The sequence below is a fragment of the Urocitellus parryii genome, chromosome 12 (genome assembly GCF_045843805.1).
Source record: "Urocitellus parryii isolate mUroPar1 chromosome 12, mUroPar1.hap1, whole genome shotgun sequence".
NCBI lineage: Eukaryota > Metazoa > Chordata > Mammalia > Rodentia > Sciuridae > Urocitellus > Urocitellus parryii.
This window is the reverse complement of record NC_135542.1, coordinates 29,809,677-29,837,376: the sequence shown is the minus strand read 5'-3', so window position 1 is coordinate 29,837,376 and position 27,700 is coordinate 29,809,677. Positions and strand designations below refer to the sequence as shown.

Here is a 27,700-nt window from a genome sequence, read left to right as displayed (position 1 = left end):
ACCTCAGCTCTCCACTGACCCCAGAATCCAAGGTCCAGCTAAGTGCAGGCAGTCAGCCTGGATCCCGTACCTCTATGCTCCTACCCAGAATGCCTGCCCACAACCCGCCTCCCCCTGTTCAGCTGGGGTCCTTGTCTGTGTTCCCTCCAGAGCACACTCTGCCCTTTCTTACCGCAGCGCCTAACACTCTGCAATTACCTTTCTCTGCAACTACCTTGCCTTTAGCCTTTAGCTCCCTGTGGCTCCAAAGTCTAGCCTCACAAATGCATGCTGAGCAAACTAATGTGCACACTAGCAGACAGCACCCAAGATCCAGGTACTAAGAGTTATTTTATTCACAAGGCAATGACAACCTGGGCCCAAAGAGATGACAGCAACCTGAGGTTCATCAGAGGACCCATGTGTAGACCTGACAAGGTGAGAAGCACAGGTGGCAGGGACTCAGCATGGGCTGCTGCCTTGCCTAGCCTCTCGGCATTCCCTACACCAGACAGTCCACCTCACCAAACAAGACAGGCCTTCTGTTCAGCTTCTGAGACTCTGAGCAGAGAGGAGTAAGGAACCCACCCAAGCTACTCACTCACTCACGACTATCATCAAGATTCACTGCAAAGCAGAAGTACATTTTCTTCCTCAAACTAGCTTTGTTGTCCTCAAATCAGAGAAACACAGATGACCTTTCTGACCTGTGTTTCTGCCTGTGGTGCTGGGCAAATGCTCTGCCACAGAGCCTCCCTCCAGCCCTTGCTCCTTACCTTGTTTGGTGATCTGAAAGGTCTTCCTGCTGCAGAGGACCACAGCCTGGAGCATCTCGTGGGGAGAGACATGAGCCTTGAAATTTCGAGGGTTCCAGAGCTTTCTCATCAGCTCTCCAAAACGCTGGACCAACAAGAACATGATGTCCCCTGGAGGACGCTTGATGTTCTTGTAATTATCTTCTTCTAGGAAGTAGTTCCGGAGAGGAGGAACATTAGACAGAGCCTGGAAATCAAACACTATACTTAATCCAAAGCCCCTCTGCAGGGTCGCTGGGCCCAGCTCTTCCAGCCAACATTCTTCTGGTAGAGCCCTGCAAGGGGCCTGGGACAGCCTGAAGAGTCCAAAGGAAACAGACCCTTTGAGAATCCTATCTAGACATGATATTACAAAAATATCCTTCACACTAGGTTCCAGAATACAGTTCTGCAGACACTTGGTAGATATGGACATCACAGAGAAGTTAATAAAAAGGTATTCAAATCGCTATCTACTGCCACTCAATACTTCCCTTTCTTACTCTAAGTAGACCTGTGTCAATACTGAAATTCACGAGGTACTAAGGGCCAAAAACCAAGTACTCTTTCATCACCTCCTTTGACTGGAGTAGAGACAACTATCTGGGGAACACTAGCCCCCACTTCTCGACACCATACTAAAATAATCTGACCATGCATGTATGAGTTTGGCAGAATGAACTAACTACAATGTGTAACAATAAAGCTCTAACAAACAAACAAACAAACAAACAAAAAACCTGAAGGAAAAAATACGAAAATCATAAAATTTGATGTTTCTCTAATAAAACCATGCAATTGCACATAAAACTGAGTGTACTTGTTATGGTGAAAAATGGCCAGACATTTATTTATTTATTTATTTATTTAATATTTATTTTTTAGTTATTGGCGGACACAACATCTTTGTTTGTATGTGGTGCTGAGAATCGAACCCGGGCCGCACGCATGCCAGGCGAGCGCGCTACCGCTTGAGCCACATCCCCAGCCCCTGGCCAGACATTTAGAAAACAAATCTGACAGGGGTAGGAAAGATGGTGGAATGAGATGGACATCATTACCCTAGACACATGTATGATTGCATGAATGGTATGTTTCTATACCATGTACAAGCAGAGAATTGAAATGTTGCATTCCGTTTGTGTACGATGAATTGAAATAAAAAAATTTTTAAAAACACACTCAAAAAAACAAATCTGACTTCATCAGGCAAAAAGAGAAAAACTAGTCATGCAAGCTTCAGGAAGAAAGGCATGGTTGCTGATCTCAACTCAGAACTGGGAGGGAGACCACAGAACAGACCTTGAATACAAGCAGAGTATACCCTGGATCATTCCCAATGGGTTCATGAGTCCCAGAACATTTTCCCTTGGCAACCCACTTAGGAAGGAGGACAGAGGTTTTCTGCTAACTACGATAGGTTCAGGCAGGGAGGTCTTGGGACCTGGAGATCACCATAACCTTAAGGGGATCAGGCCTCCTCAGACACTAGGATAACAGGCATGGGTCACCGTGCCCAGCTACATATAGCACAAGCTCAGCTAAAGGAACACGGGCTTGATGCTCAGGCAGTAATTACTAAAAAAGAGAACTACTTTCAAAAAGAGGGGAAGTATAGATAAAGTTAACCCTAATTCTCAGTTATCCACCTTATAGAGAGAGGTGCTCTCAGCGCTCATTACATCTAGTGACAGGCAGCCTCAGAGAGAGACTAGAGTCAGGTCTCCTCAACTCTACTTCAGTGGGGACATCACCAAAAGAGGGTTTGTTCACCTAATATTTTAATAAATAAAGAGACTCACCCATGAGAATTAAGATTCAGAAAGCCAGGACTAACCATCCTACCCATGATAGTTTTCAAAGTCGTGAGAGTTTATAGGAGGAGGAGTCTGAAACATCTCTCTCCACCTAAGAAAATGACCTTTCCAGGAACTAGTTACCACACCAGGAACCATCACCAAATAGACAGGTCTTTACATTCTTTTACACAATTCTTTGTTTTCTCCATTTAAAAAAAAATTGTTCTTTTTAGTTATCCATGACAGTAGACTGGAGCATAACTTCCCATTCTTGTGGTTGTACATGATGTGGAGTTTCTACTGTCTTTCCCATTTTCATCCCTCCTTCCTTTCCCCCACTTAGCTTTTACACAATTATTTTTTGTGGAGGCGGTGGGGACCAGGGATTAAACTCAGGGGCACTCAACTACCGAGCCACGTCCTCAGCCCTATTTTGTATTTTGTTTAGAGACAAGGTCTTAACGAGTTGCCTAGTGCCTCGCTTTTGCTGAGGCTGGCTTTGAACTTGATCCTCCTGCCTCAGCCTCCTCAGCCGCTGGGATGACAGGCGTGTGTCACTGCGCCCAGCTACATAATTCTTTATGGTAAAAATACATTTAAAAAGTTTAGCGTACTGCTCCCCAGCTGCCATGAGCTGGCACCTTCTACTATGATGTTCTGCCATGGAGCTGGTTGACAGAACGAGTTATCTGAAAGCTTTCAAGAATGGTGGGCGTTGATCAATTATAACTACTTCCAGGATCTCATACGAAGACAGTGGCAGATCAAATCCCTTCAGTGCTGGAAGCGGTGGCATACGCCTGTAATCCCAGCTGCTCAGGAGGCTAAGACAAGAGTATTTCAAGTTCAAGGCCAGCCTCAGCAACTTAGCAAGGCCCTAAGCCACTTAGCAAGGCCCTGTCTCTAAATGAAATTTTAAAAAGAGCTAGGGATGTTGCTCAGTGGTTAAGTGCCCCAGGATTCAATCAAAAATTTTAAAAAACAAAATTTAAATGTTTTACCAAAAAATTTTTAAAAAACCACCACCCTTCAGTGCAAAGGATTATATGATCAAACTCCTCACTGTGAATTATTAGGTGCCAGCAAAAGAGGCCCTGATCCCAAGGACACAAGATATCAGAAGAACAAATCCAGGGATACTTTTGGATGTTGAGCTTATCTGATCTCAAGATGGCCCCATAAGGTTCTTGAACTCCAGACTTTCCCAAGAACAATCATGCAGATCACATCTCCTCTAGCTGAGTACAGGTCTCCAGTGGAGCTGGCAACAGGACCCACACTGGAGTGCCTGGGACTGGTCTCCACCCTTCTTGTCAGAATGCAGTCCTGTCCTAATTTTACTTCTGAGAGGAGAACCATATGGGGAGGGGAGGCTGGCAAGGGGAACAGACAGCTGCAATTGGGATCTAACTCACAGTTCTGAATGATATTTTAGAAAGACTTCCTGAAACATTCTTTATCAGAGTGCTGAACAAGGAATGAATACCTGTCCCCTCTTTTCTGGGTCCTTGGCTTTCTATGGGACAGTCACCTGGCACTGAATTGTAGCACCCTGAGCTAAGCGTATCTGTTCCCTCTGAGATAAGAACTCCATCCCTTTCTTTTACCAAGATAACACTTCCTGTAAAGAATTTAAACAGCCATGATTTTCCAATATTTTTAAATATTGCACCAATTATTTAAATTTATGCTTATCACCAACCTTTTATGAAAATGTTTTGGATTTTAAACTGTACTAGGTCTAAAACAGACTCATGGACCAATGGTACGGAATAGAGGACCACAGACAAACCCAGATAAATACAGTTATCTCATACTAGACAAAGGCGCCCTAAACATACATTAGAGAAAAGATGGCCTCTTTAACAAATGGTGCTGGGAAAACTGGAAATCCATATGTAGAAATGAAATTAAACCCCTATCTCTCACCATGCACAAAACTCAACTCAAGTGGATTAAGGACCTAGGCATTAGACTAGAGACCCTGTACCTAATAGAAGAAAATGTAGGCCCACCTCTCCATCATGTTGGCTCAGGAACTGAATTCCTCAACAAGACTCCTAACGCACATGAAGTAAAATCAAGAATCAATAAATGGGCCAGGCATGATGATGCATGCCTTTAATCCCAGCCGCTCAGGAGGCTGAGGCAGGAGGATCATGAGTTCAAAGCCAGCCTCAGCAAAAGTGAGGTACTAAGCAACTCAGTGAGACCCTGTCTCTAAATAAAATACAAAATAGGGCTGAAGATGTGGCTCAGTGGTTGAGTGTCCCTGAGTTCAATCCCAAATTACCGCCCCCCCGCCCCCCCCAAAAAAAAAGAAGAATGGAATGGCATGAAACTAAAAAGCTTCTTCACAGCAAACAACGTGAAAGAGAGCCTAGAGAATGGGAGAAAATCATAACCGTCTGCACCTCAGAGCATTACTCCACAGGATATATAAAGAACTCAAACAAATTAACACCAAAAAAACAAATAATAACCCAATCAATAAATGAGCAAGGAATTGAACAGGCACTTCACAGAAGAAATATGATCTCTCAACAAATTAAAAAAAAAACGCGTGTGTATGTGTGTGTGTGTATGTAAATATATATAAAATGCTCAATATCTCAAGCAATTAGAGAATTGCAAAAATCAAAATTACACTGAGATTTCATCTCACTCCAGTCAGAATGGCACAGTTATCAAGAATTCAAGTAACAATAAATGTTGGCCAGGATGTGGGGGAAAGTACACTCACACATTGCTGGTGGGACTGCAAACCAGTGCAATCACTCTGGAAAGCAATGTGGAGATTTCTCAGAATACCTGGAATGGTATTTGACCTAGTTATCCCACTCCTCAACATATACCCAAAGGACTTAAATCAGCATACGGTAATGTAATGTGTCATATCCATATTTATAGCAGCTCAATTCACAAAAGCTGAACTATGGAACCAACATAGGTGCCCTTTAATAGATGAATGAATAAACAAATTGTGGCATATATACACAATGGAATATCACTCAGTCATAAAGAAGAATGAAGTTATGGCATTAGCTAGTAAATGGATGGAACTGGAGACTACCATACTAAGTAAAAGAATCCAATCCCCAAAAACCAATGGCTGAATGTTCTCTCTGATATGTGGATACTAACACATACTAGCGGGATGGGGAACAGAAGTTCAATGGATTAGACAAAGGGGAATGAAGGGAAGGGTGGGAATCCTAATAGGAGAGACAGTAGAATTTTTCAGATATCACTTTCCTATGTTCACATATGAATACACAACCAATGAAACTCCACATCATGTACAACCACCAGAATCAGAAGTTACACTCCATGTACGTGTGATGGGTAAGAATACACTCCACGTCATGAATAACTGAAAAGAACCAAATATAAAACCCTTCCTAGGTCTCCTCCTGTTCCCATATAAGCAGCCCCAGGATTTAGGGCACGGACTGGTCAGAGCGCAATCTCTGTCTGGAAGAGGCACTGGCAGTCCACACACCTGGGAAGGAAGGAGTCCCTTCTGCCCCTGGCTTGGAAGTGGCTGCTCAGCGTCTTCCTGCTGCACCCACTGCAGGAATCCATATCTATCTATCTATCTATCTCTCTCTCTCTCTCTCTCTCTCTCGCAGCCTTCGTTGCGTTACACAATTTGTCCTCTAAAATTCAGGCTTTTCTAATTGAAAACATCACACTCGATTTTCCCCCCAAGTTGTCTTTTTAATGTAAAATTAGATACTTAATTTATGTAAAAACTAATCTTTTTAAAAAAATATTTAGTTATAGTTGGACACAATACCTTTATTTATTTATTTATTTATTTTTATGTAGTGTTGAGGATCAAACCCAGATCCCCACACGAGTGCTCTGCCACTGAGCCATAGCACCAGCCCTGAATTAGTAATCTTTTATAAAGACAAAAAAAAAAAAAAAAAAAAGATTTAAAGGCCAAGTTAAAAACTGCAAGAAAATACTTGCAATATAGCAACCTGTACAATAAAACCAAATGATGGTTTTCTTATATATTTCATAAAGCTCAATAAGCTGAAACAATAGGGAAAAGAGTACTTACGACCCATTCATTTAAATACATAAATTATACACATACACACAAATAATTAAGGTTGGAAGTGATCCAAAACACCTAAGTTAAAAATAAAGATACCCAGGACTGGGGTTGTGGCTCAGTGGTAGAGCAGTTGCCTAGCACACGTGAGGCACTGGGTCAATCCCTGGCACCACATAAAAATAAACAAATAAAAGGTACTATGTCCATCTACAACTAAAAAAATATATATTTTTATATACATATATATATTTATATATATTTGTATATAAAAATAAATAAAGATACCTATAAAATAGAAAAAATTTTCTCAGTGCTAACAGTGACAACACAAGATGAAAGAACGCTCTTTGGGGTTGCTGGTGGGTTTAGAGATTGTTCAAAACACTTATATCTGGAATCTAGATCCTATGTACACTAGTATAAGAACGGGTGAATCAATTCCAACTCAATAGCATGTAATCATTAAGGATGCTGCCAGGGATGTAGTGAATCAATTCCAACTCAATAGCATGTAATCATTAAGGGGCCAGGGATGTAGGTCAGCAGTGTAGCCCCTGCCTAGCAAGCAAGAAGCCCTGAGTTGAACCACTAAAAAGAAGAGAGACATGTACATACTATGTTGCTTCATAAAACAGTTATGTGCATTTTTAAATTACAGAAAATAAATATAATAAAACGTGTCACAAAAAGTAAAAAGACTAGGGGCAGCAAGGCCCTGGGTTCAATTCCTCAGCACTCACCCCCCACCAAAAAACAAACAAACCAGGAGGGGGAATGTGTGTGTGCAAAATAACACGTCAGAAGGTACTGCAGGGCTGGGTTGTAGCTCAGCTGTAGACGCTTGCCTAGCACATGTGAGGCAGGGGGTTCGACTCTCAGCACCGCAAAAATAAATAAAGATATTGTGTCCATCTACAACTAAAAAAAGAGAAGAGACTGCACACTGGTCACAAGAGACAATGTGAACTACGTCAGATTTTAAGGCAAAATAATCATGTTACCATGTGACAGAGTATTATGCTATACACATTTAGAAAAAGTTCTATTTCTTTGTTTCTAAAATATTTTTTAATTGTAGATGGACATAATAGCTTTATTTTTTTATGTGGTTCTGAGAAGTAAACCCAGTACCTCACATGTGCCAGGCAAGTGCTCTACCACTGAGCTACAACCCCAGCCATGTTTGTTTTGGGGACTGGGAATTGAACCCATGGGTACTTTACCACTGAATAACATCTCCAGTCCTTTTTATTTTGAGGCAGGGTCTAAGTTGCTAAAGGTCCCCTTAAGTTGCTAAGGCTAGCTTCAAATTTGTGACCCTCCACCTCAGCCTCCTTAGTCACAACAATTCTAGAACTATATAAGTACTCCAGGACAGAATACTAAGGAGAGAAAGGAATAAGGCTTTTACTTTATAATTCATATACCTTCCCTTCAATAATCCTGTTTATGTCTATAATTTTTTAAATCAATTTTTTCTTGGTGAAGTGAGATTCTGCTTACCAACATTTTCTAATTTTTCTATAATAAACATATATAACTTGTGTAAATAAAAAAATTTGGGGGGGAATAAGACAACAGCCCACACAATGAACATCTACACCATAAAAAAGAAATGTGCCTGATGCAGAGGCCACACCTGTAATACCAGCAACTTGGGATGCTGGCAGGAGAATCACAAGTTCAAGCCCAGCCCAGGCAACTTAGTGAGACCTTGTCTCAAAATAAAAAATAAAAAGGGCTGCGGGTATAGTTCAGTGATAAGAGTTTCCCTGGGTTCAATACTCAGCATTGGGGAAAGAAAAATTCTTATTTGGTATTTCCTGGCAACATGGATTCTATCCTTCCTTCCCCAGCAACTCCAAGGTCATGAAAAAGCTGGAAAATGCCTAAGCATCTGGCAGCAGCCCCATGAGCAGAAACAGGAAAATTTGGCTTACTGCAGAACAAATACTCAAGGGAAGCTCCTAGCCAAACCCTTTGACCACACTCAGCAAGAACGCAGCAATGTCTTGGCAGACTCGATACTGCTTCTGCCACCCCCTCCCCTCAGCCTTCCTATCTGGATCCTACCTGAAGGACGGCATTGGCATAGTCGTTGGCCTTTATGTTATTCAGTCCCACAATACCCGGCAGATAAGTGGTACCATCATACGCCCGGGACAATTTGGCTTGCTTGTCCAAGTTTGCAATTTGCTGCTTTGTAAAAGTGGGCTTCAACACATACTGTGAAGAAAAAAAAAATCCTACGTTATTTTTGAGATATAAACAGAGTTCAGAAGATATATCCAGAACAGTAATTTCTACCAAAAACCAAAAATGCTTTGGTCATGAGCACCTCCCACACACCCCAAAAGACCCGCAAGCAACAAGGATGAAGACGAAGTAATTCAGCACAGCTCCTCTCCACACTGCTGGTCAATCCCTCTCAACAAGGGGTTCTCCATATCCCAAATCAATAAATCCCACATCTGTCTTCAACCTCATGTCTGACCATCTCCAAGATAAATGGCTGTCACACTGTAGGACACTCGATCTCTAGAGACAGCAGGAGCCTGAGCCTTACCCAGTATGGCATGTGTGCCTAGCTTAGGAGTGCAGAACCTCCTCCCCTTGGGCAGGACTGGGGACTCTAGGATTCCCTGGGAGTGGACGGTGGGAGCAGAATACTCCCAAAGTTACAGACTGGATGGAGGTCATCGTGAACTCCCTTTGGAACCTCAAATTTATCCCAGTTTCTTCATCTATCCAGATTCTCCCTGATTACAGGTGAGGTAGTTGTCAGGGAACCCTGAGTTGGCTCACAGAAGAATCTGCCTCAACTGGGTATAATTAAACAGACTGTAATCCCAGTAACTCAGAAGACTTGACGCAGGAGGAACGCCAAGTTCAAGGTCAGCCCCAGCCATTTAGTAAGACTATGTCTCAAAATTTAAAAACAGGCTGGGGATGCAGCTCAATGGTAGAACACTTGGTTAGCATATGTGAACTCCTAGAACCACACACATACAAAACTGCCCCAAGCCAGCCTCCCTGGACACAGACACACACCGTGATATCCTCCAGGGAGGAGTCGATGATCTCATAGTTGTCTGGAAGGCAGTAAAACTTGAGGGTGTGGAGGTTGAGGAAGACATGGTGGCTAAACTGGACGCTGTGGATGTAGGCATGAGACTTCAAACCTCGGCCTATAGGGAAGGACAAGAGACTATAAGAGGGGCAGGCCCAAGGAAGACACAGACAAGATCTGCTCCTCCTTCCCTTATTTTGTATTGGAACATGTTAAAAGCAGCACAAAGTATTACACCATCCATAAACGAATCTCCACATGAGCCTATCTCATCACAAGATTAGCAAAAAACAATAGCATGTTAGTTATTTCACTCGCTGGAAAGAGGTTGGGGAAACTGATTTCAATACAAAATATATACACTTGCATACAAGAGCTAGATTCCTAAGTATCAGAAACTAGGACTATCTATGATGATATCTGACATTATGTAGGTAAATACACATGCCCTGTGATAGCCCCATCACCCAGTCCTTAACCTCCAACTGTTCATATTCAGACTGTCCTGTTCCTGTGCACTTCACTCAGGCAGCCACTGCTGTCTAGGATCTTCCTCCCCTGCTCTGTTCAAAACCTGCATGTCAGCTGGGCGTATACCCATAATCCCAGCAGCTGGGGAGGCTGAGATAGGAGGATCGTGAGTTCAAAGCCAGCCTCAGCAATGGCGAGGCTCTCAGCAACTCAGTGAGACCCTGTCTCTAAATAAAACACAAATAGGGCTGGGGATGTGGCTCAGGGGTTGAGTGACCCTGAGTTCAATCCCTGGTACCAAAAGGAAAAAAAAAACAAAACCCCTGCATATCCTGCCAGCTCAAGTTCTACCTCACTTCCTCCATGAAGTCAACATACACCCCCAGTCAGCACTGACCTCTGCATTTTTCAGCTCCTACTGCCCCTATTTTTATTCACTGACACACAGTCTAGCAGGAATCTTTTTGGTCTTATAGGATTCACCAATTGTTGTCAAAACCGGACTTCTCATAAGCTCCTTAGAAGAGCAAAGAATGAAGTTTATACCTTGTTTGAAACATCTGCCATACTATGTGCACAGTATTTGCTTAGTCTGAATGAGGTGAAATAAATTTTTAGAAAAAAAACAGAATAAAAAAGTCCTTAGAACAAAAGTAGTGCTGGGGGTATGGCTCAGTAGGAGAGCATTTATCTACCAGCATGTGTAAGGCCCTGGGTTCTATTCCCAGGACCCCACCCACCCACACACACACAAGAAAGACATAAGTAGCCGGCACGGTGCCTCACGACACTAATCTCAGCAGCTCAGGAGGCTGAGACAGAATGATTGTGAGTTCAAAGCCAGCCTCAGCAACGGCACAGTGCTAGGCAACTCAGTGAGCCCCTGACTCTAAATAAAATACAAAATAGGGCTGGGGAGTACCCCTGAGTTCAATCCCTGGTGCCAAAAAAAAAAGGAAAAACATTAAAAAAAAAGAAAACATTAAAGTCAGAAATCCAAAGTCTTTGGCTTTCACAGAACTAGTCCTCTATCCCTCTCAGATATATTCAGGTTCTGACCACAGACCTTTTTATTGGTTTTCTAAGAATATTCCAATGTCCCTGGAACAAAGAGGGATTACAAGACATGACTCTCAAGAACAAACTGCTTTCTTAAAATAAATAAATAAATAAAAGAAGACCTGCAGATAGCTCTGAAAATATTCACTCACCTTGAAAGTACTTGCCACACACCAGACAGGCATATGCATTGATATGTGAAAGGGAGATAGAGCACAGTTTCTCAAAGTCAAAGTCCAACACACTCCTAAAAGAATCAAAACAACACACAAAAAAAGACCACATAATCAATAGGTCAGTGTCTGGGAGGGCCCCAAACAGCTGTGTTGGCTTCAAGTCTAAGAGGGACCCAAACAGAGCCCCCGATTCCACATGTCCCACAGTACCCTGCAGAGAATGGTTTAGAATCAAGTGTAAATTGTGGAGTGCATTAATCATTCTCCATTTCCAGCTACCATGCCCAAGGCAGTGTGGAGGTGTCTGTACCTGACACATAATGCCCATGACCCTTTTCCTTAATAGAAGTAGTGTGCACTTATCCATGGTTTCTACACTGGTGGGTTCAACCAAACACACCAAAAGTATCTGGGAAAAAACAAAAACTATATCTGTAATAAACAAGTACAGACATTTTTCCCCTGTCATTATTTCATAACCAATACAGTATGGTACCTATTTATACAGTACTTATATTAGCATTAATTAGTGACCTAGGATAATTTAAAGTGTGCAGGAGGATGAGTATAGATCACATGTAAATACCATGGCAATTCATTTTATTTAAGGGACTTGATTATCCACAGATTTTGGTATCCATGGGGGTTCTTAGTACAGGTCCTCCATGTACCAAGGGATGATTATATTTGTAGCCAGTTAAGAACCCTTCATTATCATGACCTTCTCTGAAGGGAAAGGTAGATATAGGACTATAGTAGGGTCCCCACAGCATTCTGGGAGATGAGAGGACATAAACAGACTGAATACACCATTTTATAAGAGAAAAAAATTCTTTTTTTTTTTTAACTATTTATTGTTTAGTTTTAGTTGGACACAATATCTTTATTTTACTTATTTATTTGTATGCGGTGCTGAGGATCGAATCCAGGGCCTCGCACATGCCAGGCGAGCGCTCTACCTCTAAGCCACAACCCCAGCCTGAGAAAAAATTCTTTTTCTCCATAAAAATAAGGGGGAAACTTGAAAGATTTTAGGAGAATACCTACAACTATATTATGTATTCAAGTGTCAAGTAACAGCATGTGAATACTGGACAGAGAGTAACAAAAAAAAAAAACTCTACCTCCACCAAACCCACATAGGGATTTCTCTAATGAATTATAAATGATCCTGTACAGTGCAGCTGTAACTACTGACGTGTGTGTGTGTGTGTGTGTGTGGCGGGGGGGGGGGGGGGGGGGGGTACTGGGGGTTGAACCCAGGGGCACTCTACCACTGAACAATACCCTCAGCCCTTTTCATTTTTGAGACAGGATCTGTTGCCCAGGCTGATCTCAAACTTGCCATCCTCTGCCTCAGCCTCCCAAATAGCTGGGACTTCAGGTGTATGCCACCATGCCTAGTAGTAAATACTCTACGTTTGCTACTATTAAGTCTGTTGAATCCTCAGCATCGAGAATAATACCTGATATACAAAGAATGCTCAATAAATATTTGTTATTGCTATTTTAAGTACAATATGTGTCCTCTTATTTCAAAAAAACAAATTAAGAATAAGCTAAAAGCTCTTTAAGTATATGCCCACCTTTTAAAAAAAGAAAATGATTTCTGCCACTTTATATTTGAAGAACAAAGATTAAATAGGGTATAGTGGCTCACATTTGTAATCCCAGCAACTTAGGAGGCTCAGGCATTAGGAATGCTAAGTTCAAGGTCAGCATCAGCAACTTACTGAACCCTACAGTGTCTCAGCAAGACCCTGTTTCAAACTAAGTAAATAAATAAAAAGGATTAAGGATGTAGCTCAGTGGTAGAATGCCCCAGGTTTATTCTCCAGTAGACATCCCCCCAAAATGACATTAACAAATATTGCAAGAAACACAATTTTCTTGGCAGAAAGCTTTTAAAGGAATAAAGTGTTGTTTGATGTACAATCCAAAGAATTTTCCATGCAGACCCCCCACACACACTTTTCTTAAGCCATCTTCAGCTTCTCTATCCTACTGACCTATTAATGGTATCCAGATATGGGCAGTGGCGGCTCCTCCGATCCTCAGAATCCACGCGACCATTCTTTGCTAAAAGGAAAATCATTGCAGATTTTGAAAATGACAACCCTATATTCAGAATCAACTACCAGTGCTAAGAAACAAAGAAATGGAAAATCTAATCCAGATGAACTCCTAATTTCTTATATGGCAAATCATCTTTTTAAAAGTCCACTAGGGGAACAAGCCAGAAGCTGGAAGGATGTACTTGCTATGTATTTAACCAACAAGATTCACTTATACATTACATAAAGAAATTCAATGAGACATCGAAGATCTCGTGAACTATATCACAAGTGCTAAGATAAGGCCAATGCAATGCACAAGTACAGTTTAAAGAGGAGTGTGTATGGATATCCTAAATGTGCCACTTGTCTGGATCCATGTCACAGATTTAACCTTTAACAATTTAGCCTACCAGTTTTCATGGATACTGAAGGACCACATTCGGCATTGGGTCCAAAACAAAAGACTGTTTAACAAGCAACAGCAGTGGCCAGAATATAGCATGGGTGTCCGTCCCACAAGGCCCCGGGAAGAGAAACTGCATAGGTGTGGTGCCTGACCAAAGAGCCCAGAGCCTATAGAACTCGCACCTTCTAGAGCTGGTTGGAGTCTGTCTCCCCTTGCTGTTCACTGAACCCACACGCTAAGCCCGAAGCCAAGGTGGCCAGCCTGTGGCCCACACCGGCAGAACCTCAGGGCCCGACGGAGAACAGTCTCCCAGGCCGTCCACCTTGCGGGCGGGACACAGCCAGTCTCAGGCGCGCGCCGACCCGTCCGTCTGCAGTAGGCACCGCAGGGCCCTATGAGGGGTACGGTGGCTGCGGAAACCCTGGGCATTTGCTAAGGGGCGGCCGCTGGACCAGCGCGGTCTTCGCCGCCGCAGGGCCTGGACCCGACCCCGGCAGAGCAGTGGGGGGGCTGCAGGCAAAACCCAGACCGCCCGGGTGGCGCCCGCCCGCCCGGCCCCGCGCACCTCGCACCTCCCGCTCGGGCTCCGAGTCCTCGTCGGCTTCACGCTCCCGCTTCACCCGCGGCGCCGGGACGGTGGGCGCCGGGGCCTCGCGCGCGCTTGCCGGCTCGACCTCGCGCTTGACGCGCACCGGGCTGCCCCGGGAGCCGGTCGCCTCAGGCTCCCGCTCGCGCTCCCGTTTTGAGCGACCCGAGCTGCTCCGCGCCTCGGACTCGCGCTTCCCGCGGGCCGAGCCCCGCGACTCTCGCTTAGACCGGCTGGACATCGCCACCGCCAGCCCAGCAACCCGCGCAGGCGCCTGAACGCCAAGCGCGCGGCACGGAGCCAATCAGGAGCCTCGGGGCGGCCGAGCTCGACGCGCTCTACGAGTCGCCGGCGGAGACAATTCACGCGGCAGGAAGCGCCGGAGGTGCGGCGCGCCGAGCTGTCTGACCCCCTGCGTCAGGACCTGTTGGCTCTCCTTGCTTATGAGACAGGGACGTTTTATCGGTACTGCGTTTTCTGGATAGTGGCAGTTGTACTTGGAACCCAGATTTCAAGACACTTTATGCCTCGAAACCGCCATCGGAGGTTGTCTCGCGCAACCTCCTCGCCTTGGAGGCTAATGAGCTCTTAAACAGCAAAGCCTGGATTTGAACCCAGGCAGAGCTCTGTCCACTCTTCCACTCCCTTCCAATCTCATTGCTGGACAAATGTGTGCTGTGCATCTACCTTGTAACAAGACCTTCACAGGAAAAGGGAGCTATATGCATGCCACCTTAACCCCTCCGTGCGGGAACCTGGCGGCACAATTCCGCAAAGAGGGTTCTTGGTATCATAAAACTGCAAACGCCCTGCCAGGAGTGTTCACCATGCAACCATTGAAAACCCCACGGCTGTCTCGAGCTCCTTTGGCCTTCTTTATGGGTGTGGGGGGTTTGCGGGGCTGGGAGTCGCAGGGGTCTCACACACGCTGGGCGGGTCTTACAACGCTGGACGCAGGCAGTTCCGCCTGCCTGTCTGAACTGGTCTACTGCGGTGCGTTGACAGGGAAGATGCTGTCTAACGTCTGCAGTTTGCTAAATTCTGACATATGGTTGCACCTGCAAAGCCATCCCTGCAGGGAAAAGAGGGAAACTGTCCTTGTACGCCAGGGAGGCCACGCGGTCTGCTGACCTGCTGTCCCCTAGAGTGGCCGTGCTCCCTGGAGCGCAATGCCCAGGCCCCACTACCCTGGCTCTCTAGCTAGGCTCTTTCGCCCGGCATCGGTGTTCCGGGATCCGGGCTCTGGCCATGTCGTGCAGGGGTAGAGACTGCTCGATTCTTTGCTTGGGCAGTAGCTTCCATCGCGGAGACAGGCCACGGTTTGTTCCTGTTCTAACATGAATTCCTGATTTTGACCTTTGAAGTGAGAGCCTGACGCGAGAGACCGGTGAGCCGTGCAGGCTGAAGGCCCGAAAGCCTGCACGAGCCCAGTGCTGCCTCGCGGCCTGGCTCTGTTCTGGGTGACTCCAGTGCACAGCGGGGTTAGGGCGTCCTCCCAGGACTCGAAGCTGGAGAAGGAACGTCACAGTTTGTGCGACAGGAAGAGTGACACGTGGGTTGCTCTCACGTGAGTTGCATTTTTCCGAATTTTCCCTTTTTTTCTGCACTAGGACTGAACTTGGGGCTTGGCCCGTGCCAGGCAAGCGCGATGTCACCGAGCCACACCGCCTCAGCCCTTTTGTTCCCTGGGCTTCCCTGTGGTCCGCCGTGGGCCGACACCCTCGCTTCCTGCTAATCGCGCCCCAAGGAAAACAGCCCCTCGGCAGCCGCGGGGGCCCAGCGAGACCGCCTCCGCGGCAAAACCGACGCTCGCTCCGCGCCGCTCCTCTGGCCCAGGGCCGGAAGTCGAGCCTCGAGCCGGAAGTCGGGCCTGGGCCGGAAGTCGGGCCTGGCGAGGATCGGGGCCGCGGCTGGACCGTTCGTCGGGGGCGCCGCGGGGCCGTTGGCGGCCGGCGGTGGCGCCGCACCGCGCGTTCCGGATGGAGGAGGCGCCGGGTCCCGGGCCGGGGCTCTGCTGCCGGCCCGGCGGGCGGCTGGACATGAGCCACGGCTTCGTGCACCACATACGACGGAACCAGATCGCTCGGTACCGCCCCGCCCCACCGCCACCCCTGACCCGGCCCGGCCCGGCCCGGCCCGGCCCGCCGGCCCTGACTCCCGCCCGGCTCCCCGCAGGGACGACTACGACAAGAAGGTGAAGCAGGCCAAGGAGAAGGCGAGGAGGCGGCATACGCCTGCGCCCACGCGGCCGCGCAAGCCCGACCTGCAAGTGTACCTGCCGCGGCGCCGAGGTGAGCCGAGGCCCGGCCCGCCCGAGCCGCCCGCCGCACAACCTCCCGGAGAACCGCGGCCCGCGCGGCCCGGCTGCAGCCTCGGCGGTCGGAGGGGCCTGCGAGCCGGCGACGAGGCTGCCAACCGCTCGTCCCGCCGAGTCCTGTGCGAGTGTCACCACTGCCTGGCAGAGACGCCTGGCACAAATATAAGTAACCAGGACATAATTACGGAGGGGTCCAGAGAAATGGCCCTTTGCCCAGCTTCCTTGTGACGTGCAGGTCACGTAATTGACCTGTGGCACTGAGCTTGTTAAGTGTTGTTTAAAATGTTTTTAGGTCATGTGTAGATCTGTTCGTTGAAAGCGAGTTAGAACTGTTCAGGTTTCCTTATTGTTGGTTGACAACAGGCGTAAACAAGTAGAGTAACTTGCCCAAGACCTCAGAGCTCTTAAACAGCAAAGCCTGGACTTGAACCCAGGCAGAGCTCTATCCACTCTTCCACTCCCTCCCAATCCTATTGCTGGACAAATGTGCACTGTGCATCTATCTTGTAAAAAGATCAAGCCAGCCCAGAGCAGGGATACCAAGGGTAAGAAACCTCCTAGCTGGAAGCACAGCCGCAGGAGCACAGGGGTCCTCAGAAGAGCAGGGCTCTCTTCCCTGTGTTCTCCTGCATCATCTCTGTGGGCAGGCCCTTCAGCAGCATCCCTTCTTCCCTCTCATTCTGGTTCATCCCTACAGATGGTTCTACCCACCCAGGCAACCCAGACTGTGAGGAGTTCGGTGAAAGCAGCAGTAGTGGTGGCTCCGAGCTGGAGCCTTCTGGCCACCAGCTCTTCTGCTTAGAATATGAGTCGGACAATGGAGAGGTCACATCAGTTATCGTGTATCAGGTACGCCTCATGGAAACAGCTGCCACCTGAAGGTCCTGGGCTGTGGTAGAAATCACTGCCAGACCCAGCGCCACTATTTGCTTCAGGGCCAGTGTGAAGATTGCCCTACGTGAGAGCACAGAACTGCCAGGCGATGCTCAAGAGCACATCTCAGTTCTGTCTCGGTGATTCTCAGTGGGAGAATCATCATGGTGACCCCCAGTTGAGAATCACTATTGCAGGGGACACCTGAGAAATGACAGGTACTGACAAGAAGCCTTGAGCCAAATGGAGTTCTGTGAGAGTGTTGTCTGGGGACAGGGAAGGTTGCCTTTCTGCAAGAGACGAAGCCCTGAGCTTCCTGACTCTTCCTCCACGTAGGACGATGACCCAGGAAGGGTGAGTGAGGAAGTGTCAGCACACACACCTCTGGATCTGCCCATGCGAGAGGCCCTCAAGTTGCGTATCCAGGAGGAGATTGCCAAACGCCAGAACCGACACTGACCAGGTGGAAGGCATTCTCTCCAGGCCAGAATCCTGCACTTGGATGAATTCTGACTAGGGAGCCCACCCTACATTGCGGTGCTAGGACTTGTCTGTCTGATCTTGAGACCCTTATAAGCTGCTGCATCCACAGGGGTGTTGCAGGGCTACACCTAGCCCACCTCCCCCACCTCCCTTGCCGCAATTCTTTCTTGTATGTTGACCCATTTGGCTGGCCTATTGTCTTGGAATTTTTTGAGAATTTTGATTAGAGAACCTGGTGCTCTTGAAGCTAAGAACTTAGGGAGAGCCAGGGTTTATAAAGCCTTTTGCCAATACGCTGCTCTCTCACTGAGGTCATATTCCTGACCACTCATGCCATGAGCCGTGTTTGTTACTTTATTGTTTGCTTTCATGTTTCTGCTTCCACCATAGTTTCCTAGGACCCGCCCCCTTAAGTTTTATTCTTTTTGCCTCAGGTAGAACCCATCAGTTCCTTTCACCCCATCTCTTGACATGACTATGCATCTCCACAACTAAGGGCTTTGCTGGTGGGGAGTTCTGGGCATCTACCTTTCTAACAAGTTCTCCGAATATTTCTGGCACCAGTAAGATGGGAGAGGCCTGCTTGGAAGCTTGTTCTCTTCCCCTTGCATGACTTCTTCCCATGCTCCACTGCTTTGTGCTGTTTAGATAGGCCACCTAGGAAAAAGATGCTGTTGTTAAATCTGGGGATCTCAGTGAATCCTGCTTTAGTTAGAGTTAAGCAATTCCAGCTTTTGATCCCATCCCCAGTTGTGAATAGACTGTTCTCTGTTCAAACTAAAGGGGAATTGTCGAAACAAGGTATTAAAGTCTAGAACAGTTTTGAATGTTTGTGCAAAGTGGAAATCAGCATAAGTTTAGTGCCCCAGTAGCCAGAAAAAAAAAAAGTCCGAAGAAAGCCCATACTAGAAAAAGTAAAATTAGCCCCTTATCTGCCTCACTTGTTTTCCTTTCCTACCTCCAAAAAATATACAACTAAGAGTCTTGTAGAGCCCCAGTAATATTATGTAGGCCCATTTGGCTGGCCTATTATCTTGAAATTTTTTTGAGAATTTTGATTAGAGAACCTTGTGCTCTGGTAGCAGAGACCTTAGGGAGAGCCAGGGTTTATAAAACCTTCTGCCAATATGCTGTATGTAGAGAATTTTTATTTTTTGGAATGGTCCCAGGAATCAAACCCAGGGCCTCTTGCATTCTAGGCAAGCACACTGCTACTGAGCTCCATTCTAACACAGGGTTAGACAAGAGGACTGAGGGTGCAGCTCAGTGGTAGAGTACCTGCCTAGCATGCACAAGGCTCTGGGTTCAGTCCCCAGCACCACTTTGGGAGGTGGGGAGGAGGTGGGGAGGCTAAGGTCTAAAGTCTACAAGATATCCTGTGCACTGAAGCTCCAAAGCACCTCGGTTTCCCAGCAAATTCAAACATCAGTGACTCCAAATGTGGACTGTAAGTGAGCCTGTAAGCACTGAGTCCCTGAAACCAAAATACCCATCCCCAGGGGTTTCTGTATACAACAGGATCTCAAGATCAGTCTGACTGTTCCATCTCTTAAAGAACACCTAAGGGCACTGTTGGTTTGTGTCCTGCACCCCTGAAAACTGACCCCTGGAGAATGGGGCAAGGCAGCTACTTCAACTGCACTATTAAACATTAAACACTATGAGCCACAACTTGCAGTGTCAGAGAAACACTGGGAAGTGAGTAGGGTGGTAAGTTAGAGGGGCCTGTGCTCCAGACCTACATTGCTAGCCCAAGGTCAAGTGCCTTAAACCTTAGTCCCAGGCTCAGTTCTGCTTTTAGAGGAGAAAGTCTCTGACCTCTACTTATGCATCTAGCTATAAAGTGCCTTTGGACCTAGAATGTCAGCTACCGTCCAGCACCTGGGCCAAGGGGGCCCTTCCAGACTCTACCCACTTCTTCCTGCAGGGAAAGGACCAGTCTTTTTAGTCTTCCAACTCTCCAGCTGATGTGTGACTTGAAACATGGGCGCTCACTGGAAGTCTGCCTCCCTGGGAGGGAGGCGGTATCTGTCTTCTCGCAGCTTGATTGCCTGTTTCCTGGTTTTATGATAGAACATAGAAAGAAGGCCCCAAAAGGAGTTGGGGGACACGGCACCATTCCTGTCTCTTGAAGGGGGAAGAGGTAAAAGAAGGCAGTGTTTAGTGATTGCCTGTTGGGTCCCTTTATGTGTTTGTCATGTGAGTCTCACAAAGGCCCCTTAAGGCAGAGGAGGACAGAAAGTCCTTACTTTTACCCCTTTTTTCTTTAGGAACTTTTGTTTATCAAGGACATATATTTTCTACCCATGACAGCATTCTAATACATGTATGACTTTTGCAGTGACTAAAGAAAGCACTGAGGGCTGTACTTCAGTGAGAGGTGATCCTTCAGAGCTGCCCTGCTGGAGCAGATACCACTGTCTGCCCCAGAGCTCAGCCCCACTGCTCGCCACCACCGTCCATCTGGGGCCAGGATGGTGCTATCCACCTTATTTAAACCTGCCTCCAGACAGCTTGCACCTGTTTTAGAAACTCGTGCTTTGCCTGGAGGAGCATGTCCACAGCATTTCTCACAGGTTCTAGAGATGTCCACTAGAGGAGTGCCCTCTGCCGGTCAGTGCTGAGGCAGCAATCTTAGCCTGAGTGAAGCAACACTCACTTGAGTAGATATGTTCTCGGCTGTCTTAAAGAAAAGTCTGATAGGCATGTCCATTGGGTATGGAGTGTTCCTCCTTCTGTTCTTAACTGAGGTTAAGCCCGAATCTTAAAGCTTTTGTTTCCTGGGCCACAAAGTGATTACCAAGAGGAGGTAGCCGTCATGCAAGGTTTTGGAACTGTGCTTCAGTGAGCTGTGAAGCCTGAGTTGCAGCCCACTGGCAAGCAGGAGGCCTTGGAGTGCAGCGCAGGGAAAGGAAAGGAAAGCTGTGTGAGGTGGGAACCCCAAGCCCCACCAGCCAGTAGGCTAACATTCACAGGAAGAGCCTCTCTGGACAGGAAACTGCCAATCGGAGATGGGTCCACAGGATAGGAGGAAGCCCTTGGGTGGTTAGTGCCCAACCTGCTGTGAATTTGGCAAGATCCATGAACTCAGGGTGCTGGGTTCCCTGATGGCTCACAATTTAAATGAGGCCTTTGCTTATCAAATGAGGAATGAGAATGGAGTCCCCTCTTGTCTCAGCCTTTGGGAGAATCACCATGAAATGCTGACCAGTATTTGACATACTTTAACTCCTCCAAATTCCTGTCCTGTCCTCCAGGAATCACATGACCAAGACGCCATAGGCACCCACCCCAAGTTTCCCCAGGAGTTGGAGTGAGGTAGAAGTGAGGACCTGCTGAGTGAAGGGCTCCTCCGCCTTCTCGGAGCCAGCAGAGCCCGGCAGGTTGCATTGGCTGCTTCAAGGTGCCAGGTGTAAAAGGCCTTGGTTGTGTTTTCTGGCTCCCAGTGTGTCTGCTGTTGTGGGTAAATAAAACAGTGTATTTGAAAGTCCCAGATGGGAGACACTTTTCAAAAGCAGTATTTTGTTAAACCAATAAACTATGTTTACAACACTGTTTTGTCAAGAGTTGTGAAATCATTTGTGTATGTGGGCAGAGGAGATTAGTTCCTGCCCTGAAGTCACTCTAGCATCTCCTCTTGCTTTGCCTGTTTTAAGAGCACAACAGCTAGGCCTACTCAGCATTAGCAGTGGAAGAGTTTTGGAAACATCTGATTTGCCCCACCAGGTACTCAGAAGGAGACCCTTTGTAGTAGGGAGCTCTAGCTTGGACTTATTCTAGTTTAGGAGTATTGGGATTGTCATATTAAGCCTAAAAGTGCCTCCAGTGTCACAGCTCCAGAATGCTAATGCCTTATACCCCACGTCATATTAGAACAGCCAGTTGAATCTGAGGAGTCCTCTCAACCTGATGATTGGACAGTGGTGCAGACCCAGCTCAACAGGAGCACAGTAAGTGTTGAAAACCACAAAGCTTGGCAGGGATGGTAGTCACACCTGTAACCCAGCAACCTGGGAGGCTAAGCAGGAGGATCACAAGTTCAAGGCCAGCCTGGGCAGCTTAGTGAGACCCTGTCTCAAAAATGAAGGACTGGCTATAATCCCCAGTCCCTTTGACCTTGGGACCAGCCAAAGGTAGTCTGATTTTATGTTCCCTAGTTCAGCCAGGTTTTTGAGTTGTTTTTGTTTTTTGAAAGAGTCTCCTAAGTTGGCCAAGCTGGCTTCAGCCTCCAGAGTCAGGAGGGTCACAGGCCAGCACCACTACATCTGCCACAGCCACACTAGTTTTTATTTCGCATTATAGCCATACTTTTTTTTTTTTTTTTAATACCAGGGATTGAACCCAGGGGCACTTAACCACTGAGCCACATCCCCTTTTTGTATTTTACTTTGATACAGGATTTCACAAAGTTTCTTAGGGCCTCACTAAATTGCTGAGGCTGGCTTTGAACTTGCCATCCTCCTGCCTTAGCCTCCCTAGCGCTGGGATTTCAGGCTTACGCCACCATGCCTGGCTACAGCCTTATTTCTTGACCCTGCTTTAACTCCTACTCTTGTGAGCGGGAAAAGGACTCCCCATGTCCACCTTCTTTGGGTGTAGGTTCCATTTCTACCCCCAGTGGAGTCCAAAAAGGTTTCTCTTCGCCATTGCAGTTTCTTCTGCTGTTTCCTTGCATTCCGGGGCCCTGTTTGTGCACATAACCTTTGCCTCACCAGTGTGGCCGCCTCTTGCCCCTGAGCGTTGGACCGGCTAGTGACCTGACTCCGTGGCCGCCCAGCAGTGCCATCGCAAGCCGGGCTGCCTTCAGGCAGACCCAGGCACACTTGCGGTATGTGAAAGCAAGCATTCCTGCCTCTTCAGTCATGAAAAGAATGTCCTTGGCCTCTACTTTATGGTGACGCTAGTGGATAGCTTAGCCCGCACAACCCTGCCTCCTCCTCCCGGGGCCTGGGGCTCGCCCTCCTCTCCTGCCTCCCACACCTGGCCACCAGAACCCCTATCACCCTGCATCTGGTGGGTTGCTCAGAGCGCACACCCCCTGGTGCTGACCAGTCGGAGAGCGCCTGGACGCAGCGACCTCTGGCCGGCTTTTGGTGTTCTCGTATGTGCGAAGAGGGCGCTCGAGGAAAGCCGCACGGGGTCGGCGGGGTCGGCGGCCGGTGCGGACGCGCCTCGGCGGCGCGCGGTGGCTCGGGAGTTGTAGTCCCGGCAGCGCGGACTGCAGGTCCCGGCGGGCGGCGCGGCGTGGAGGGGCGGTGGGGCGGGGCCGCCGGCCCTTTAAACGCGCGGGGCTGCTCCGGGGGCCGCAGCCCAGGACCGCGCCACGAGGGCCGAGCGGGGCGCGGCGGCCAGCGCTCGCGCGGTGCGTAGCCCCCTCCCGGCGCCCCCGCACTCTCCCTGCGCGCCCTGAGCGCCCCGCGGCCCTCGGGCGAGGGAGGGGTCCCTTGCCGAAGCCGCTGCCCGCCGAGTCGCGCGGCACGCCGGGGCCCTGCGGGTACCGAGAGCTGCAGGTTGAGGCGTGGGTGCAGCCCAAAGTTTGCAAGCCCACCGGCCCGGGGGGAGGTGTGGACCGCCTCCCCTCCCCCGCCCCTTTCCTGCTTTGGCAGGGGACCCTGGACTTCGATCTCTTTCCCCACCAGGCCGGGGCAGCTGATGGTTGTGGCCCGCCCCCTCTTCCCCACCTGCCTGCTGTCTGCCCCTCACCTCCACCACCCTGGCTCCCCTCCCTCATGACCGCCTGGATCCTCCTTCCTGTCAGCCTGTCAGCGTTCTCCATCACTGGCATATGGACTGTGTAAGTAAGAGGGGCTGGGGGGCGGGGGACAGCGACCTGATGCTTGATGGCACACACAATGTCCCTTGTCCTGTAGTAGGCTCCAGGGTGGTGCCCAGGGTCACTCTGGCTGCCTCCAAAGCCTGGCCTGGTGCCTGGGCACACAGCCCCTTGGACAAGCTGGCACCACTGCCGGGCAGCCCAAGAACCGACTGACAGGCTGTAGCCCGGGCAGTTTCCAGAGGGTTTCCAGCTGGGGCCCTGCGGCAGCTCTGGTGTAGTCAATGCTCAGCCCAGCCGCGATCCCGATGTCCCCAACAAGGCCAACAGCCTGGATGGGACCAGCAGTCAAGATGGAGAGGCAGGGGGTGGCTGGGCCAGGAGGGACTGTCCGCAGGGTGACGGTTCTCCTCCCACAGGTATGCCATGGCCGTGATGAACCACCACGTGTGTCCCGTGGAGAACTGGTATGCAGTGCTCCGCAGGCAGCTCGCTCTAGAGCTCCCTTCATCTGTCCCCTCCCGGGCCCTCTGCTGCACAGCTGGGCGCAGGCCCTGGGCCTCGCTCTCTGACGTTGGTCCCAGGCACGGCTTCCTGCCCGTCTGCCCATCTTCCACCATCCCTTCACCCCTCTGGCTTCTGCTTCAGGCAGGCTCTGGGGAGCAGGCTCTGGTTCCTTGCTGGGGAGGTCTGGGAGCGGGTCCTTCTCGAGGCCTAGGGCACCCCCTCCCCCAGTCTACTCAGTGTCCTGCCTGCCAGGTCCTACAACGAGTCCTGCTCTCCTGATCCTGCTGAGCAAGGGGGCCCCAAGACCTGCTGTACTTTGGACGATGTCCCCCTCATCAGGTAAGTCAGGGAGACATAAAGTCCTCCCAGACTTCCAGAAAGCCCTTAAATCAAGGCCTGTCCCTGGGTCACAGGAATAATCATCATACTAAGAGCTACTTAATACCATTTGGTTGCTAAGAGCTGGCTCTGCTGAGGGCGTTGTGTGTGATGCCCCTTAATTCTCCCAGCAGGGAGGCTGCTGTTTTCTGTTGCAGGTGAAGAAACTGAGGCTCAGAGTTATTGGGCAGGTCAGAGATAGTAAGTAGGCAGCTGGATTTAAGCTGACATCCTTGGTTGCCCAGCCAGAGGCCTCAGCAGGGACTCAGCTCGCCAGCACTCCAGGGTACCCCAGGGAACCCCTTAATCGCTCCACACAGGGCTCTGCTGGGGGTTCAGTCTGGGGCCAGTGTTTATGGGGCTCACCAGCCCTCCTCCTCACTCAGTGCTTTGCCCACTGAGGAGCAGGCAGACCAAGGAAGCGGGGGACAGAGGGGCTGACCAGTGCTGCTGCCTCATGCCATCCTTCCCTCCACAGCAAGTGCGGCACCTACCCCCCCGAGAGCTGCCTCTTCAGCCTCATTGGGAACGTGGGTGCTTTCATGGGTGAGTGGTACCTCAGCCCCACCTCACCAGTCCAGTCAGCCCCTACACTCTTCAGGAAGGCCCAGAAGGCCTTGCTCCTCGGCCATCCTCCAAGGGGAGACCAGAGGGGCAGCAGCACTCCTGTTCCTTGAGGACCAAAGGCCAGCTCCCACACTGCCACCCCAGCTACTTGCCAGTCCCAGGCTTGTCTGTCCCCTTTGGGCCCTCAGAAGGGCCTTGGAAGGGGCAGGACTGGCCGGAAGTGCCAGGCTGGCCCCAGCAGTGTCTCCTCCCCCAGTGGCCCTCATCTGCCTCCTGCGGTATGGGCAGCTCCTGGAGCAGAGCCGGCACTCTTGGGTTAACACCACAGCGCTCATCACAGGCTGCACCAACGCCGCGGGCCTCGTGGTGGTTGGCAACTTTCAGGTGCCCCCCAACACCCTATGGACTTCCCCTAGTAGGGCCTGATTGCCTGCAGGGGCACCACCTCAAGGTGGAGGTGGAGGAGAGGGGCTGGGAGGGACAGGAGGGCCTGCACGTTAGCACATACCAGTAATCTCAGCAGCTTGGGAGGCAGAGGCAAGATTTCAAGTCTGAGGCCAGCCTCAGCAACTTAGCAAGATCCCATCTCAAAAAATAAGGGCTGGGGATATGGCTCCCTGGTAGAGCACTCCTGGGCTCAGGCGCCAGCTCTGTGGATGTGGGGGGACCTTACGATGGGCCTCTGCCTTGTCAGGTGGACCATGCCAAGCCTCTGCACTACGTGGGAGCTGGTGTGGCCTTCCCTGCAGGGCTGCTCTTTGTCTGTCTGCACTGTGCCCTGTCCTACCATGGAGCAACCACCCCCCTGGACCTGGTGGTGGCCTACCTGCGCAGTGTGCTGGCTGCCATCGCCTTCGTCACCCTGGTCCTCAGTATCCTTCTAAGATGGTGTGGCCAGGAACTCACCCACTAGTTCCTTTCTCCTCCTAGATGGGGTGGGCCTAGTAGATTGTAGTCCACACTGTCCATGGGGAGGCCTGATCCTTGTCCCAGCCTGATCAATGTGTGGGACTGCAGAAGGGGTGCTGCCAGGTCCCCGCACAGCCTCCTGAGCCCTTCCTTAGCAGTGTTCCAGGTGGCGTCTTCTTTGTCCACGAGAGCTCCCAGTTACAGCACGGGGCAGCCCTGTGTGAGTGGGTGTTCGTCATCGATATCCTCATTTTCTATGGCACCTTCAGCTATGAGTTTGGGGCAGTGTCCTCAGACACTCTGGTGGCCGCTCTGCAGCCTGCCCCTGGCAGGGCCTGCAAGTCCTCGGGCAGCAGCAGCACCTCCACACACCTCAACTGTGCCCCCGAGAGCATCGCCATGATCTGAGGCCTGGAGGGCAGCTGGCCAGCTCTGCAGCACCCCTCATCTTCTTTGCATTTACTTTGTACCAAAAACCATTTTTAGAAAGTATTCTGTTGGGATCTGGGCGTCCTTGCCCTGGAGAAGTGGCCATGCGTGTGCCGCAGAGCTGCTTTGTGCTCAGCCAGTCCTCCCCTCCAGCCAGCCCTCAGGTGCCTTCTCCCAGTGCCACAGCCAGACCACTGGGGCTTCCTGCTGCAGGAATTGGGGGCTGGGGACAGCAGGGAGGACGAGGGAAGAGCACGCCTTAGCCTACAGGAAGGCCCGCCCTGGGCCCCTGAGCTGCACTGGATCTTCACTCTGCCCCTCACTTCCTTTAGGGCAAATAACACAGCAGAACCACATGGGTATTTTAGTACTTTTTTATATCTATTAAAAGAATTCTAATTTGCATGTTGTAGTCTCTTCTGGAATAAGGGAGAGCGTAATCGGGATGGCTTTCCCTAACCCCTGCCCCCAGAGAGAGCCCAGAATATACACAGCTCTTTAAGAGCAAGGCTGTCAGGAACCAAGGATGCCAGACACTATCCAAAGACCCACCAGAGCTTGAAACCCTTCCTGGGCCTCTAAACTGTCTAAAGTCCTGACCTGGCCTGACAGCCTCACTTCCTTCCCCCACTCAGTCTGGTTTGAACTTTGATTCTAAGGTAGGGGGATATGGGAAGGGAAAGATACAGAGCAACTTTTAAAATGTTAAAAGCAATTTTCTCTCTGGTGCTAAAGAACACTCTAGGATTCCAAGGTTAACTGAAGGTTCCAAGGTTAACTAGAAATTGCAGTGGGGGGAGGGAAGTGCAGGTTAGTTTATCAGCTTTAAATAGCTGCGGGGTACAGGCCCTGGCAGAGTGTGCCTTCCAACCACCAGTACAGGCCAAACCTTGGCTGCCTGGTGGCAGGCTCTTTACCTGAGCTCCACCACCCTGAGTCTAGACAGGCCGCTGGGGAGGGACATGCAGCCTGGCACCTTCTGCTGTTCAGCACCACCT

The 27,700-nt window shown here is 49.3% G+C and overlaps 3 protein-coding genes across 8 annotated transcripts in view; 2 read left to right on the top strand and 1 right to left on the bottom strand.

The window, feature by feature from the left end:
- Positions 1-14,751, bottom strand: part of Usp39 (ubiquitin specific peptidase 39) — a 35,145-nt gene extending 20,394 nt beyond the window's left edge. For 2 of the 4 annotated variants that reach the window (XM_026414132.2, XM_026414133.2), the window contains exons 1-6: positions 14,446-14,751; positions 13,427-13,496; positions 11,394-11,488; positions 9,693-9,829; positions 8,715-8,867; positions 756-981 (exon numbers count right to left, since the gene is read on the bottom strand). In XM_026414132.2, the coding sequence (XP_026269917.1) occupies positions 756-981; positions 8,715-8,867; positions 9,693-9,829; positions 11,394-11,488; positions 13,427-13,496; positions 14,446-14,707 (943 nt within the window). In that variant the 5' untranslated portion in view covers positions 14,708-14,751. Of the gene's footprint in view, positions 1-755; positions 982-8,714; positions 8,868-9,692; positions 9,830-11,393; positions 11,489-13,426; positions 13,497-14,445 lie in introns of those variants that run through there. The other 2 variants (XM_077791761.1, XM_077791762.1) reach the window with 2 other exon arrangements.
- Positions 14,752-16,355: 1,604 nt separating this feature from the next.
- C12H2orf68 (chromosome 12 C2orf68 homolog) lies at positions 16,356-21,694 on the top strand. 3 transcript variants are annotated; one of them, XM_026414119.2, is made up of 5 exons: positions 16,356-16,552; positions 16,642-16,757; positions 17,481-17,632; positions 17,993-18,119; positions 21,397-21,694. In XM_026414119.2, the coding sequence occupies exons 1-4, from the start codon at positions 16,446-16,448 to the stop codon at positions 18,113-18,115; spliced, it is 498 nt and encodes a 165-aa protein (XP_026269904.1). In that variant the 5' UTR covers positions 16,356-16,445; the 3' UTR covers positions 18,116-18,119; positions 21,397-21,694. The 3 variants fall into 3 exon arrangements, with proteins under 3 accessions (XP_026269904.1, XP_026269905.1, XP_026269903.1); XM_026414120.2 differs by lacking the exon at positions 17,993-18,119; XM_026414118.2 differs by having other exon boundaries at positions 17,993-21,694.
- A 1,722-nt stretch (positions 21,695-23,416) lies between these two features.
- Positions 23,417-27,107, top strand: Tmem150a (transmembrane protein 150A). The gene is made up of 8 exons (XM_026414126.2): positions 23,417-23,501; positions 23,779-23,933; positions 24,332-24,379; positions 24,672-24,758; positions 25,276-25,343; positions 25,621-25,748; positions 26,059-26,236; positions 26,440-27,107. Exons 2-8 carry the CDS (start codon positions 23,869-23,871, stop codon positions 26,679-26,681), a joined length of 816 nt encoding a protein of 271 aa, XP_026269911.2. The 5' UTR covers positions 23,417-23,501; positions 23,779-23,868; the 3' UTR covers positions 26,682-27,107.
- Positions 27,108-27,700: the final 593 nt, after the last annotated feature.